We start from the raw sequence: 16,168 nt of genomic DNA, 5'->3' as shown, positions 1-16,168 counted from the left end.
AGATCAAAATTAGCAAGTGGCTGCTCCCTGGATTGAGTGAAAGTGTCCTTGAAAGCATGTGGCTACAGCTGGCAGCACAGTTAGAATGTGGACCCCTAGCATGACAGCTCAGAGGCACCCTCCTAGGTAGTGTGCGCTTGAGTTCAATGTTTGGCTCGACTGTAAAACCACCAACTGGTATGAATGCCCCCTGTGGATAAGATCCTTGCCTCTCTCTGGGGCATCTAGTGAATGCCAAGGGTGCTGGATGCCTCCCCAAACTAGAGGATGATGGATATGGGTAGGATCCTCTGTTCACACTACCTTAGTTCTTGACATATGGCAAGAGAAAGTTACAGGAGGAATCTATATCAAACTTTACGCTCTGCAGGTTAAAGAGCCGCCTGAACGTTTCACTAAAAACAAATTTGTCATTTAGCTTTGAAAACAAGATACTTTAAAATCCAAAACAGTTCATTTTGCAGAACGACTGGTGGTAAATAAGAACTCACTTCAAAAGGGCCAGAGAAATTCACTCTGCGCCTCTAGGTCCCGCAAATAATACAATGTTGCCAGCTGCAGGATCACTTACAGAATTTCCCCACACAAACGATAGCCATACCAAACAGTTTAACAGCGGTTTTCATTTCATTCATAAGTCCTACAAACTTGTAATTTTAGCAAAGACAAGATTTCTTTCCACACTAGGCAGCATTGATCAACGTTTAAAGGACATCCCAGCATCAGTTTTACATGATTGGTAAGCATAAGAGGCGAGTCCTTCCCAATCAGTGCTCTGCAGTAAAATCGAAGGAAAACTGAAACCAAGATGGCAGGCAAGCCGAATAAATACCCCGAAACTCAGTAAGATCATTTGAGCTTATTAGGGGCACCTAATCGCAGCTCCTCACCAATTCTAGGACACAGGTACAGGCAACTCACAAAAAGGCCAGCAGAGGGCTATAAAACCCAAATCTGTTTGATCACTGTGACTAAAGAATACAGAATGCCAAAATAGATTTGTTTTTCTTCGATTGGTGCAGTTATATTTGTGGGACACCCCACCGCATTCCCCTAATCCCCCCTTACATAATCGATTACACTTACCACCCCCACATATAACTGCACTGGTTTTCTAAATCAAAACGGAGGCATTTTGCCATTCAGTATTTTTGCACTTGCAGTAAACAATACCTAAAACCCCATAAGCACTGTGTGGGTGTTTGGCGAGAAAGGTTTGGCAGAAATTGGCGAATAGGAAGTACCCATGGAGGACCTTGGAAAAGAGGTCCAAAAGGGTACTGCCTAGCTAGTTCACTTTTTTTATTTTAAATAAAAAGACAGTTTGAAGCTGAATTATTTGGAAATTAATTCTATCTCCACCAGCTATGTAACATTTATATGATTTCTTTCAAAGTTTTTTCTCGAGTCATGATTGTGAGCTGTGTATTAAATATTGTCGGCTTTGGTAGCCATTTTTGACATACGCGCTCTAAACCAGTAAACTAAGAACATGTCTTGCTTTAGAAATCCTGAGCTTGCAATAACAGTGAATGCCTATGTATGCATTCAGCTGCCCACTTGTTCTTGCAGCCGAGGAATAGCTGCGAGAGAGTTAAGTTGATGCCCTGGCCTGAATGCAGACTTAACCAGGGTCAAAGACCTTTGTAAAACTACAGTAACAGTAAAAATGTGTAAAGGCTCTCCTGATGAACGGGGGAGAGCAGACAGAGATAATGAGTGGGCAGGTGGTTCACATGACAGATTGTACGACAATGTGGAGTAAGTGCAGCTATATTAAAAAAACCTCTGTCTTTGAAAATTGACCATATTTTCTGAACACAGGCAAGAATACAATAAGTATTTTCTCACAACTGATACCGCAGATGGGATCTCATTGCAGTTAAGATCCAGTTGTACTAAACGTGCCACGGTCGTAGAACAGGCAAAGGTGGGAGTCAGGAGTGGGGCGCACTGCTGTTTTCCTTGCAGCCACACCTTCACTCACCAGCTGACGTCGATGTTAGGCAAGATTGTATGTATTACCCATTGGGTGCACTACAACAACCCTGAACTCCTGGCAAAGGGAACCCAACCTTTGGTATAAGTCTGTATTACACAGGTTGGTAGCATGTTGAGCAGCCATGCTTCTCTCAAGAGGGGTCAATGTGAGCTGTAGGGGAGTTACAGATTCACAATGACCAGTATTCAAATAAACTCTTACACACAAGGTTTCTTGATTAAACAATTATTAATTGAACAGTCAGTTTGAGTAAGCCTTCTTCACAAGGGGCAATATAATAACACAAATAAACTCCAAAATACACACACTTAATATTTCTAAATCAATAAGTACCCTTTTGGGATAGCACACAGAGACTTCGTACACCCTCAGGTGACTTCAGTAACACAGACACTGTGGACATTAATATACCACTGTTTGACAAACTTAAGTCTGATTCTAAATGAAAAGAAAAAAAAGGTTGTTAGAACAGAACAAGAGAGCACACAAATATTCTGAAGCAGGTAAGTACTTTTGGTAACCCGCAATGTAAAGTTAATTAACCCCTTCCTGGAAGGAAGACAAAGCACAATGTCAGAGGGAAGAAGAGTCATTCAGGGAGCCAGGCTAAGCCAAAGTTAGCTGGGCAAAACTCTAGGTGAGCTGAAGCACTTCTTGCAGGTGAATAAAAGTCTTGCACAATGTTTTAGAAGTCTTTGTAGGAAAGAAGAAATCAAAGCAGGGCCACAAGCTGTTTAGGCTTGTGAAGTAAAGAAGCGACAGCAACTCTACAGAGCAACCACAAGAAGTCTCACCAACAGAGGTCAAGTGCAGTTACACAACAAGCGGTAAGTACTCTTAGACTGTACAGTACCTTTAGGTTGAAGAAAAGTGCAGGAGATAGCTTCTGTTCCTGTGCAGCTCTGCAGATCCTGGTGTTCCTGGGCCTCAGTCGTGGGGACAAGGGGGAGGATGTCTGGGGATTTCTGCAATGGGACGGTCCGTGATCGCAACCAGCAATCTTCAAACAAGTGGCACTTTGGTGTTTCAGCGCCTCATGTCTACCGTAAATAGCAACACTGCGGTTTCTGGCTGTCGAGATGGGCTTTCCTTGCATCTGGGGTCCAGCACTCTGTTGAGGTGGCCCAGGCACGGTCAGTCCTGCTCCCTGGGAGTCCGGAGGATCTTCCTGGAGCTCTTGGCCAGCTTGAAAGCAACGCACATGATCTGCTGTTCCTCTTCCTGGCTATTCGGTTCCAGCAGCAACTGCAGTGGAATTTCAACCAGCTCCAAGAGGATGTCCAGGTGACTTACTTTGGAGTTGATTGGTCCCACCAACTCAAGGGGAAAAGTCGTCCTTGCAGGGCTCCCCTAGTCGAAACGAAATTGGAGTTTCAGCACAGCAGCAGGACTTGACTGAGCAACCCAACGGTCCAGGAGTTGCAGCAGGCGTCCTCTTCTTCGGATTCCTTTGTGCAGTGGTCGACTCTGCCTTCCAATCCAAAAAAACTCACCTTTAATGCAGGTTTCTCCCATTCATTCCAGCCTAGCTGTCAGTCACACAGCAGGGTGGCTGTCCTTGCCGGACAGCCAGCCAGCCAACCAATCACCTAAGAGTGCATTCCTGTCTCCTAGGAGACTAAGCACAGGGCGTTTCGGGCACCTCCCTCGCTTCCTGCCCCCGCCAGACACCCTGAAGCCAGAGGCCGGCTTCACTCGTAAATCCCGCCAAAGGCAATATGAACAAAGGGACAAGAAGGACCTTTCCACAAAGAAATGGTGGAAAAAAATAACCGGGCCATTTTGACAAAAATGTCACCCTTGGGTGCTTTACTGTAGCTGCGAACGCAGCCCGTGGTAAAACCACACCATGGTAGTTTAAAGTAAACCACTGCCACCAGCCATTAATCGAGGAAAGAGGAACATAAAAATGTTACATGAGACGCTAGACAAAGGGGATACTAAGTAAACCCTCCAGTACCCTATTGTAAGCTAGTGTGTCCTGGGTCTAGAAAGTTACAATGCAAGTGAAGTCAAATTCCCTTCGCTGCTCTTGGAAACAGTAGTTTATGCAAGAGAAGTTATTTAAACCTTGGGAAATCTAAAAGACTTCCCTATGCCACTGCACTGAATGTGCTGTGACACAATGTAAAAAGATGATGCCTATGGAGTTTATCAGATTCCACAACCAAAATCACATTAAAGTACATGAGAGTGGGAAAAAAGGGTCTCTCTCTCCAGGCAAACAATGAAAGTCCTAGAGTCCAGCAAAAGAGCTGGGGGTCTCTAAGGTAGAGCGGAATTAACACATTTCTGAGAATTCTCCCAAACCGTCGACACAACTGATCCCTGCAGCTGAGGATACCTGTTGGTGTGAGGAAAAAGGGATTAACGTCCCTGATGAAGCACTGGCACAGAATACAGCAGAAAATTAGGTGAGACTGTTCCTGAATTATATGTAATGGTTTGATATTATGAAAATGTAATGCTGTTTCTCCTGTCGAAAGCATACTGTTAACGAGCCAAAGGGAAAAGCATAGTGTTAAAGAGCCATGGGCAATGCACTTAGAAATGTAATGCTGTCTTTCCCTGTGGAATGCATACTGTGAAATGAGCCATAGGGAAATACGTTTAGACATAATGATGCGTTTCTATGGCAGCTTACTGCTAAAATGAACCATAAGGACATACACTGTATACACAGTTGAAACCATGGAATGGAGGACTATATTTAGACTGCATTTATTGTGGCCACAGTGTATTTAAAGTGGGACTTTATCAAAGCAACTTTTCACAAAAGAAAAGGGTAAACAAAGTAATCGATAAAGAGATGGGATTAAAATGTTGTAAGAGTCATCAGGAATTAGAAAAACATAAGTCTACTCCACTGGAAGGAACGCCAGGGTGGGAGCGAATAATTAATAAATGCTTGGCGTAGTTCTTTTGCAAAAATGGCATGAATACACTGCCAACAACCGTGATTTGAAATTTCCAGTGCATGGTTCTTTTGACCTAGAAGAAATAGGATATTTAAGGGAAGTGTTAACTGCTAAGGCTATCATACCCATGAAAGGGGGAGTCTACAAGCAATGGGAAGATTTTTCTAGACAGACAGAAATCTATGAAGAAAGCACAGATTAAAAAAACAAACCACAATCTGAAAGCGATGAAGCACGCACACTTGATAATGAGAAAAACAAAGGATGAGGAGGAGACCATGAAGATTTAATAAGGAGGAAGTGTGTATATGTAGCCAGGGCTTACCCCTCAGCCCCAACACCCGAATCAAAAAAGATCTTGGAGCATAAAACAGATCATTTTAAGAAGGTTTAATGGTACCCCTACCTGGTGATGACTATCTCCTCACCACATCGTGCCCGCATGATTACAACCCATGACACAAACCGTAGAAAAGGTAGTGTTAGCATGGATAAAAAATGAGCTACTAGGAGTGAAACAAGCTAAAGTATACGCGCAAAACAGTCAGGGAATCTGGTTGTGGGAGGAAAAATATCCTAAAGTGTTACATACAACAACAGTTATATCACACAAAAACCCCTTATAGGAGCATAGTCAAATGTTTTTATGAAACCTGGTTTAAATCTTTACATCAAATGTGTTCACTATAGATTTCCCTAGGCAGAAGAACACCCTATCCCTATAAGGTGTAGCTGTCCCTAGGATAGAGGTGGAGCTGCACCTATCTAAAAGGAAAAAAAGGAGGTACTACCCCTGCTTCTACAATGTTTTTGTTTCCAATCCAGGTGAGTAGTTAAAAGTGGTTGAGCCCAAACTACTTAACCCTCCATGGACATTTTCTGGAGGACTTTTCCATCTATCTATAAAGGGTACATAACCCCTAGATTTGCATTAATTCACCCCCAACAGAAGTGTGTGCAGGAGGTGTAGACAAGGTGGTTTAATGCAGTTCAACACAACAACAATAAATAAGCCCAAGTGCAGCGGATAAGTCACTGCTATACTGGTCAATTATTCGTACAATTGAAAAGAACCCGTTAGTAATTCCAGGTGAGGAGACAGTTTGTCTCTAAATATAATGTGGTGAAGCGCCACCACAGTGGAGAAAGAGGTTGTCCCTCCACTAAATGAGTATTTATTTGGTTGTTGTATCCTGTGTGTTCTTTGAATGCAATACAGTTTAGATCATGTATTGTATTTTGTTATTTATATAGCGCTCTTTCCCCACATGTGTGGCCTCAATACGCTTTTTCCTTGGTTGGAAACGTGACCGTAGTCGATGTGGTGTGAGATTCTAGGGGGTTATATTAGATGCGTGTGTGCATGTTTGCCATTCTAAGTCTTGGGTGGCTGGCAAGGCTCGACTAAGCAGCCCAGTACAGGTCAGACACATGGGTGGATGCTCTGGAGGGTTAGAGATAGATTGCTGTTGTCGAAGAGTCTATGCGAGGCCAGCTATACCAGGTTCCTTTAGGGTGGTGGTCGCTGTATGCTAGTGGCAGAGGCATCCGGTGTTTCAATCTAGACGGCTGTGTGTGAAATTAGGCCGGATGTGCTTAGCCGTAGACGTGTTCTATCGTGCTTGGATGTTTGGCCGTGCCTGCGGCCTGTGTGCACGCTAGTGTTGTGAGCTATAGATACCATAGGCTGCGAGATTGCTTATTTGTCCAAATTTCTGGTTGAGAGTGCTGTAGAGAAGGGCCTAGGTTTCATGCTGCAGCTGATATCAGCGTATAATAAACAGAGTTAAACCCAGATTAGAGGATCCACAGTGGGAGAAAGCCCAAGTTTCACAGTGCAAAAATGTATGCCTTTGGCAAACCTAGTTCGAAGCCACACCCAGATTTGAGGATTGTGTATCGGGGAGGCCTGGGTGTGACCTTGCAGCATGATTTGTCATACATTAAGCCAAAGTGGAGACTGCACTTAAAATTGAGAGTCCTGGATGGCGGGCATGCAGCCCAGGTTTCGCAGTGCAGGAGGTCTCCACAAAACGAACAGATGGAGGGGGCCACCCCTAGATTCGTGTAGGTGCAAAGGGGCCTGGGCTTGGGAGGACGTAGGTTTCAGCCTATTGTAGATTAAGAATCCGTAATGTCACAGTCATCGATGGGTTGTTGTACATAGCTTGGGGATAGGTTTGTGGTGGGGGAAGTGGTACTGTTGGGGGCTTCTCGCAAAGAGTGATGTGGGTTAGCAGTGGCAGTGAACGGTTGATGGTGTGCGTGTGCTAACCCGGGCCACTTATCTCATTGTTAGTGTTGTCTCATGTGGATTGGTGGGCAGGGGTGCAGTGAGTATGATGCGAGAGTGGCCACAATAAAGGCTGCTGGCTTATTTCGGGCGCTTGTTGCATGTGAATGTTGTTTGGGTGGGTTGATGGTGGATCAGGAGAGCCACAACGAAAGGCTGCTGGCTTACCTGGGATGCTAGTCGGCAGGCAGTGCTGTTGAGCAGTATGTGGTGGTGTGTCAGGTGAAACCGCTGCAAGGGCTGTTGGCCCCTGAGTTACGATCGAAAGCGATGGAGTTTATTAGTGGTGTATCCATGGGGTGCAGTGTCTCAGGAGAGTATTGGGAAGAGTCAGGGTTTAAGGGCCTCGCTGAATTTAAGGTGGTTTTCAATGTTGCAAATGTGTAAGGGGATGGAAGTCCAGAAAGTTGGCGCTTGTACAGAGAAGGAGGAGCCGCCAAGTCTTATGGAGCTATGCGGTGGGATCACTAGGCGAACTGCATTGCGAGATCGTAGGTTCCTGAGGGGTTTGGTAAGGGACAATTGTGTCTCGCAGGAGTTCGGGGCCAGTGTTGTGGATTGCGCGATGGGTGATACACATGGCTTTGAAAGTGGTGCGTCGCGCAATACGGAGCCAGTTGAGGACTCTCAAGGTGGAGTTGATGTGTTCTCTGGCGGGAAGGTTAATGAGCAGGCATGCTGCCACGTTTTGGATCCTTTGGAGTTTCCGTAGTTGGGATGCGGGCACTCCTAAATACATAAATACAGGCAGTTTGTGTAATCAAGGCGGGAGAGGATGATGGAGTCGATACCCGAGACACGGTGGGGATAGGTGAGGTAGGGGAAAATCCGCCTGAGGATGCGTAAGTGAAAGAAACAGGTTTTGGATGCGCTGGTGGTGTGTTGGGTGAGGGATAAATCTGAATTGAATTTGCATCCCAGGTTTTTAACCACGTTTGAGGGAGCCAGTGCTTGTCCTAGTGAGTCGGGCCAAGGGATTGGTTGGAGGATTAGTGAAGTTTTCCCGCAGAGTAGGATTTCAGTTTAAGGATGAGGTGGTTGGTCGTCATCCAGTGATCAATATCAGAGAGGCAGAATGACAGGTCCCGGCTGCCGGATCCTACGGAATTTGTGAAGATGATCTGGATATCATCTGCATAGTTGTAGCAGGTAAGATTGTACGAACGGATGATTGCGAGAAAGGGTTGTATGTAGAGATTGAAGATTATCTGATGTGGATGCTCCTTGGGGGAACACCTTTGCAAACTGGACGCGATATGGATTTGAATTGGTCGAGGTGCATGATTTGCGACCGGTTGGAGATGAAGGAAGAGATCCACGAGAGAGCTGTGCTTTTGATTCCAGGTGTTTGTAGTCTGTCTAGTAGAATCATGTTATCAATGGTATCGAAGGCTGCGGAAAGGCCATCTGCGTCGGCTGTTCTTTTTAGGTCATTCCAGATGGAGACTAGGGAGGCTTCTGTTTCTCCTTAGTGGTCTGAAGCCTGATTGTGCTGGGTTTAGGAGGTCATTTGATTCAGCAAATCTACCAATCTGTTTGTAAGCCGCTCAGTCAATCAGTTTGGCGATGAAACGTGTATTGGAGATAGGTCCGTAGTGTGACGGAAGCAGCAAGTTGAGCGTCAGTTTTTTTGAGAATGGGTTTAGTGTAGGATGCTTTTAGAGCTTTCGAGAAAAATCCTGGGGTGAGTGAGTGGTTAAGGAAGGATTGCGCGAACAACGTTATCTGCACAGGTGGCAATTAGTATTTTCTTGAGCATTGTGGGTGGGTATGGGTCTTCCAGAGAGCCTGACGGGCAGCTGTCAGATAACAGAAATAGGAATTCTTGGTGTGCGAGTAGGGAGAAAGTCAAAAGAAGATTGTGGTTGGGGTGGCGTTCGTGTGGGGTGGTGCGGGTGGGCTGTGGTGGTAGGATTTTTAGTTTGGCGGTGATGGCGCAATGCCTTTCGTAGGTGGCATTGTAGAAGTGGAGGGAGAGGGTGTCAAATAAGGCTTGGGAGCTTGGGATGGTCAGGCGAGAACATGAGGGCGATTTGAATTTTCTATGATTTTATGTAGTTCCCAACTTGGGTTGTGGGAATTTTGGATTCGGTTCCCATAGAATGATTTCTTGCTTTTTCTGATTTCCTATCTGTATGTTCTGGTTTTACTTGCTAGGGCGGTTTTGTTTTGGGCTGAGGGGTCGGTTCTCCAGGCCCTTTCCAGGCGGTGCTCGAGAGTTTTGAGGAGTTTGAGGTTGGGGAGAACCACCTCGGCGATGGTCCACATCTCTGAGGAACGTTTTGACGGGGTGAGGGGTTTGAGGGCATTGCTAAGCCAGAGGTCGAAGGAGCCAATTGCCGGGGGACCTTCCGCTAGGAGTGAGCGAGCTGAGGGAGTTGCAGAGGGAGTTCTAGATCTGGGGTGATTACCACTGTGTTCCATAGTGGGAAGGTGGAGGGTGCTGTTTGTGGGGGACGTGTTGGATGTTGGCCGCTGACCACGGTGTTGAGTGGTATGGTAAAAGAGTGTGATCAGTCCATGAGAGTGGACTCGGGGGTTGGGTGGATATGTTTGTGCTGCTGAATATTGCATCAAGAGTGTGGCCTTTCATGTGGGTGGGAGTGGATTTGTGATATTTCAGATTGAGTGGAACTAGGGGTCTGTAAGTGACTTGGTCATGGGGTTTGATGGTGAGTCGAACCATATGTTGAAGTCTCCTACAGTGGTGAGAGTTGGGTGTTGGATGAGGTTGGCGGCCAGAGCTTCTCCAAATGTCGGTAAAGTTTTTGTTATATCCTGGGGGCCTATAGATGAGTAGGAAGCTGTGTGAGGTGGATGGTGCGAGTTGGAGTTATACCAGGAGGCATTCATAGTCGGTGGTGCTGGTGGAGGTGTCCTTGGTTAATAGCTTGAGTTGGTCTTTGTGTAAAATTGCAAGCCCTCCTCCCCTACGAGATCTGTTCCGAACGCTGAAGGTGTGACCGGGTGGGAAGGTCTTGTGTGTCACAGGTTCATAGTCATCCGAGAACCAGGTCTCAATAATGAAGAGGATGTCTGGGTTCTCTTCTGTGATGAGGTCGTAGATGTGGATTTTGTTTTTTGAAACAGACCTGGCGTTGGTGCAGGATATTTGGTGGGACGCCTTTGTGGGTGGAGGGTGGGTGGTGGTGTGTGGGGAGCGGGGTCTGCTGTGGGGAGAGGCAGTGGGGGAGGGAAGGGAAAGGGGGAAGTGGGGTATGGGGATGATGTAGTAGGTGGAGTGGGTGGACAGGGGAGGGAGGGGAAGAGAGCTAGGACTGGGTTGTGTGTGGGTGGTGAGGTTTCGCTCCTATATTGTGGTGGTAGTCGTTGTGGGCTGTGTCGGAGAATGGGAGATGCAAGGTGGGGCATTAGGTGACTTCAGTCTCGCCCTTTTCTTGCATTATGTGCAGCCATGGGAGTGTGGGAGAGAGTGGGTGGTTCTCTGGTGAGTGGAGTGTTGGCTAGAGCTGCTCTTGCTCTAAGAGAGGGGAAATGGTAGTTTGGCATGGTCTGTAGTTGGTTGAGGGGAATGTGAATGGGCCGAGTGGGAGATTGTGCGTTCTGTGGGTGGGAGTAATCTAATCTGTCTCTCCATCTTGCTGCTCTTAATTGTGCAGAGTGGGATCTGCGGGTACGGACAAGGGTGATAATTTGAAGCGGGAGGGTAAGGATCGGCCAGGGGAATAAAGTGGGATGATCTGACAGAGGCAGCAAATGAAAGGGGGAAGACTGAGGAATGGTCCAAAGAAATAATATCATTGCCAGTACTGCTAACATGTATCCAACAAGAGGTTCCCCGCAAGCAAATTAATTGGGATAAATTAACTGCTTGCTGTTAGGGAGATTTATCATTTTTGTGCTTCATCTCCATCTCCTAGTGAGACCACCAGCACTTTTTGCTGGACTTCTGGAACTTTTTCTTTCAATCCTGAATGAATGGAGCCTTTTCTACTCATTCGTTCTTGTGGGCTCAGTCTTTTGGAACTCTATTCTTTGTATTCACCTGTACTATGGAGTCTGTCTGCTCCAAAGCTTTTAAACGCATCTGTGTTTCACTACTGCAGCACATAGCTCCTTATGGGCAGTGTTGGTGGGGAAACTTAAGGCCCTCCAAGTTTCTCTTTTTTATATCCTCAAGTAACTGAGGATAGGGAGAAGACTGACTATCCCAAAACTCTAGAGCCCGAGAGATTGGCACACACCACCTTCGGTGGCATGCCAAAGGGAAAAAGCAGGAAGCAAATTTGAGTGGGCACCACAGGGGTATTGAATTTTACTGGTGTTCTCAAAGGTCTCTGGTGTAATGAGTCTCTTTTTAGAAAGTTAGATCCTATGTACAGGAGCTGGCTGAAAAAAGGCCTGGAGACACCCAAACCCAGAAAAACAGCAAGAGCAAAAGATTAGGTAAAATACCCAATCATACAGCCGCTCTCTGAAATCCCAAACTGGGTTTTGTGTTAATTGTAATTTTACTATGTATAATTCCTGTGACCCAATCTTGGAAAAAAAAATCGAAAGTCAAAGGGACACTTAGTATCCCCCCTTCTCTCTGCTCCAGTGGCTTTTTAGTCACAGACAACCACCTAGTGTTGGCTGGTGGCAGTGGACGGGTTTTACCAACTATTGTGTATTGCATGCTATGTCCAGAGCCTCAGTAGTGCACAAGAGGGGCACCCAAGTACCAACTTGGGGCCTCCCTTCTTTTTCGCCATTACTAGTGTGGTGGTTCTTTGTTAGCCCTTCTTCTACCATTCTTGGAGGGGGTGGGGGTGTGTGTGTGTGTGTGTGTTGCCTTGGGCGGGAACCAGTAGGTATCCCCACCTAGGCTGCAGACTGTCTGGGCAGGCAGGAAGTAGGGGAGGAGTTACCCGCTCCCTTGTCCTTCGTCTGCCAGTGTGCTTGAATAGGTCCAGCTCCCACACGGGGCCTGGCTGTCCTGATTGGACAAACAAACACCCCTTTCTGTAAAATGCTGAGAGAGATTGCAGAGGAGTGTGTGCTGGAACTGTATAAAAGGTGAGGCTTCTGGAGTGCAAAGCAAGTCGACCACTGGAAACAGAAGTAACCGAATAAGACGACCAGAGATGCCTGCAGACCCTTTGCAAGACTTTGAAGGACTCACTGCTGTCCTGACCCCATTTTCGATGCGACAGAGGAGCTCCGAAGCAGAGGACTCCTTCCCTTTGGCTGGTGGGAACAACCAGTCCCAAGACGAACTTTGAAACAAGCCATCTCCCGAGGTCCTATGAGCTTCCAGAGTTGCGGAATCTCAATACCAGGAGACCTGCTGCCCATTTTGTGTGCATTATCATGGAAAGGCTGAATCCATCCAAATCTTTGCTGAACCCGTAAGGACACTCCAGAGATCCAAACCAAATCACCCAGAACCCCTCACCAAAGTGTGAACTACAGGAAGCGAAGATTGATCGGGTGATTCGTATCCTGTGTTGGTGCTGCTGAAAAGGTGCCAAAAACGCAGAGTGAACCAAGAAGTTGCTGCAAGTGGTGCTACAGGCCTTCACTCGAGACTGCTGCTGAGAGACACCATTCATTGTCCTGCCTTTCGTCCTCAGACCAAGGAATCCGGAGGTCAGGTTCAGAGCCATCACGCACATGGTCTTCGAACCAAAGGTACTGTGACGAAAAAGGTATTGCTTACCAGATTCCGAGAAGTCGCCCAGAGGGTTGTTGTGCACATAGAGGTGTCCAGGGCAAACCCCTCTTACCTCTGACCCAAGCCACTGCTGCGGTCCCCTTCCCAAGTCCATTTTCAGGTCTCCTTTGTTAGTTGCTAACTTGCTGCTTCAATAACATTAGAAAATGGAAGAAATCTGCAGGAACTCTTCATAATTCGCTGTTTGTCAAGACTTCTAGCCCTCTCCAAACTGCCTTAAGCTCGGGTTGTGTTTTTGGACTTAAAATACTTGCCAGGGGAAGAAACCATCTCTAGAACCTTGAATTCAGCTCTTGTTGCACCAACTACTCATTTTCCTCCCTTTAAGTGACTTTTCTATATGAGTTTGCAAAGTAAATGCATTACCGTACAACCTGTTGAAAACCGCACAAGAGCGCAATAACCGATAATACGTTAACCTTGTCTTTTCCCTTTCTGACATTGCTACAAATGTAACTGCGAACAAACACAAAAGTGAAAGTACCCTTTGAAGTGCATCATCAAGTATTCCCAAGTGTTCTACCATAAACATCGGAAGTATTTAAAGTGATTCTGGTGTAAATATAATATATACTTTTATATAAATATATGTGTAAGTGCTTGTTTGTTGTGCCTGTCTAGCCAAGATTCAGTGTACTTGCACACAGCTCACATCTTCCTCTTAAAATAAGCCTGACTGCTCTGCCACTCTACCAAGGTCCTGAGTTAGCACAGACTGATGCTAAGAGTTGGGGATCTACAAACCACTGGGATAGCTTACTAAAGTCTTACTGCCAGTAGGACTTCAGAAAAAACTCCAACACTTGCTGACAGGAAGAAGGGGAGTCAGTTCAAAGATATTTTGCACAAAAAGAAGCATTTACCTGGTTTAGTGGAATGGACATGGCTATGTGTTGGGAATACCACCCTGACAACAGTGAAAGGTTAAGGTGGGGCATTTTACACTAAAGAAAGCTGCCACAAAGCTCAAGCAAATGACGAATAGGAAGGATAAATCCAAACCTGGGCTACCCATGCCTTAGGAATTTTAAGGAAAGCAGAGAGATAAAGCAACTCTCTCAGACACTTTAGATTAAGTCTGACTGAGAGGCAAAATGGAGCTCAAAGAAGTCGGCAAAAAGAACAGGGGGCTCCACATCAGGGGAAAAAAAAAGGACTTCCCACCAAAGAGTTACCTCCTCCTGACTGATGTCATCCATGCTGCCCTTGGAAAGTGGTAGTTTGATATCCTGCATCTTACAGGCCTGCAGCAGGTTGTGGCGGTCACTGCGCTTCTGCTCCAGCTTTGTTTCGATTGCAGTCACCTCTTTCTGTAGGACAGTTAACTCCCTGGCAGGAACACAGGAGGAAAGCATCAGCAAAGTTCTAATTCATGACTAAAACCTAACAATAGTGGAAAGATCCATACAAGCTGCTAAAACCTAAAGGGTTACCCCAAAGGCAAATTCGTATCCCTTTGATGTGTTCCCAAGTTACACTAGTTGGCCATTTTCTCACCGTAAAATCTACAGACTAACATTGACACACAACATATCCAAAAAACTTACTTGTTGGCCCCACCAAGCTTCTTGCGGATCTCCTCCATCTCATGGTTTTTGTCATTGACTTCAGACTTCTTTGCCAGGTGCTGGTTCTTGAGGTCCTGAAGTTGAGCCATTGTCTCATCGATGATCTTCATATGCCTCTGCTCCTCCTGTCAAAAGAAAATTACAATAAAAGTCTGTATACATACAGGGAAGCAGGAGTTTGAAATAAACGGAAAACAATGAATGAACTTTAATATCATAATTCAAGTCCACTCTGCATGTAATTTAGCTGGAAGAGCACAAATGAATGAAACAACGTGTTGGGAACAGCACCCTGACAGCAGTGAACGGTCAATATAGGGTCTTGTTCAGTAAGAATTCTCTTGTGGCAACTTTACCTCCATAGTTCTATAGACCCCCAAACTTGTTGCTTTTGTTTTTAAACCAGTCTTGACTTTTTTGTAGGGAAGTGAAGCCTTCAGCTTCACCGCCGGGCCTTTTGCTCATTTTGTTACTGGGAAACTGATCAGTCCTTCAGGCTATCAGTACTGGAAAACTAAGTTTCCCTTTTGACTTTTTACCCTTTGTAACTTTTTAACACTGCACAAAGTACCTTACAATGCAGTGCAATTGGGATACTGTTGAATCAACGTAGACTTTTACACTTGGGATTTCTGGTTACTTTTATATGTGCCTAAAGACTAACTGGTGACAGCATATATATTATGACTATATTTGGGTTATTTCTAGTGTGCACAGTCGTGTTTACTGCGTAACGTGGGTAATGTCCTAAAATACCATGTCACAAGATTTGTACTTGCTCTTTAGCCACATGGAACAAGTTACTTACCTGTAACTATCGTTCTCAAGAATGGGTCTGGCATGGATTCTCATGCTCATGAATATTCCCCGTCAGGCCGAGAATCCTCGGTAAAAGAAAAAACTGTTTCACTTTCACTTACAAACTGCATTTCTCCTCTAAACCATTCAATGAACTCTGGGTCAAACTGCCCAAGCCAATTACTGCCCTCTCCCCTAAGCCCCTCTGGCAGCCATCTTCAGATTTGGTAGCACGTAAAGTGGCAGTATGACCAAGAAGAGCCACAGAAGGCCAGGAGGCAGGGTTCGCATGTGAATCCATGCCAGACCCATGCTGGAGAACAATAATTACAGGTAAGTAACTTGTTCCTTCTCCAGCATGGGGTCTGACATGGATTCACATGCTTATGAATAAAGAATACATAGCAGTACAACATTACACAACCACGGGAGGGGGCAAGGCTCAATAGAAGCAATTCCTCTTACCTCCGGAACAGACTCACCTTCAAGCGAACAGAATGCATAGCACTGCTTGGCCGACCCTAGACTCCTCTCTGGAATCCCTGTTGACGCAGTAGAATCTTGTGATGGTGTGCATGGACCTCCACGTAGCAGCCTTGCAGATGCCCAGCAGGGGCACACCAGACAGGAACGCTGTCGTCAAAGTGATCATTCTGGTGGAATGGGCTCTTGGAGGGCCGGGCAGCGGTCGGTTTGCCAACCGTTGACAGTGCCCGATACAGCCAGAGAACCACCTGAAGATGGAAGCATTGGACAAGGCTTCCCCATGGTTCACAGGACTAAAGTTCACAAATAGTTGAGACGTCTTCCGGAAACTCTTTGTGCCTGCCACATAGAACTTCAGAGCACGCGCTACATGCAGCGAGTGTAAAGTCCTTTCAGCCGGCAACAAATGTTTCGGAAAGAACACAG

The 16,168-nt window shown here is 45.9% G+C and overlaps 1 protein-coding gene across 1 annotated transcript in view; it reads right to left on the bottom strand.

The window, feature by feature from the left end:
* The window catches only part of SMC1A (structural maintenance of chromosomes 1A), a 642,162-nt gene that overhangs the window by 177,023 nt on the left and 448,971 nt on the right, over positions 1-16,168 (bottom strand). The window contains exons 17-18 of the mRNA XM_069645240.1: positions 14,438-14,583; positions 14,066-14,219 (exon numbers count right to left, since the gene is read on the bottom strand). Of these exons, the coding sequence (XP_069501341.1) occupies positions 14,066-14,219; positions 14,438-14,583 (300 nt within the window). The remainder of the gene's footprint in view (positions 1-14,065; positions 14,220-14,437; positions 14,584-16,168) is intronic.

This window comes from Ambystoma mexicanum, chromosome 2p (assembly GCF_040938575.1).
Source record: "Ambystoma mexicanum isolate Mex_15411 chromosome 2p, UKY_AmexF1_1, whole genome shotgun sequence".
Taxonomy (NCBI): domain Eukaryota; kingdom Metazoa; phylum Chordata; class Amphibia; order Caudata; family Ambystomatidae; genus Ambystoma; species Ambystoma mexicanum.
Note: the sequence above shows the minus strand (reverse complement) of the source record. Positions and strands in the feature narration are given on the sequence as shown.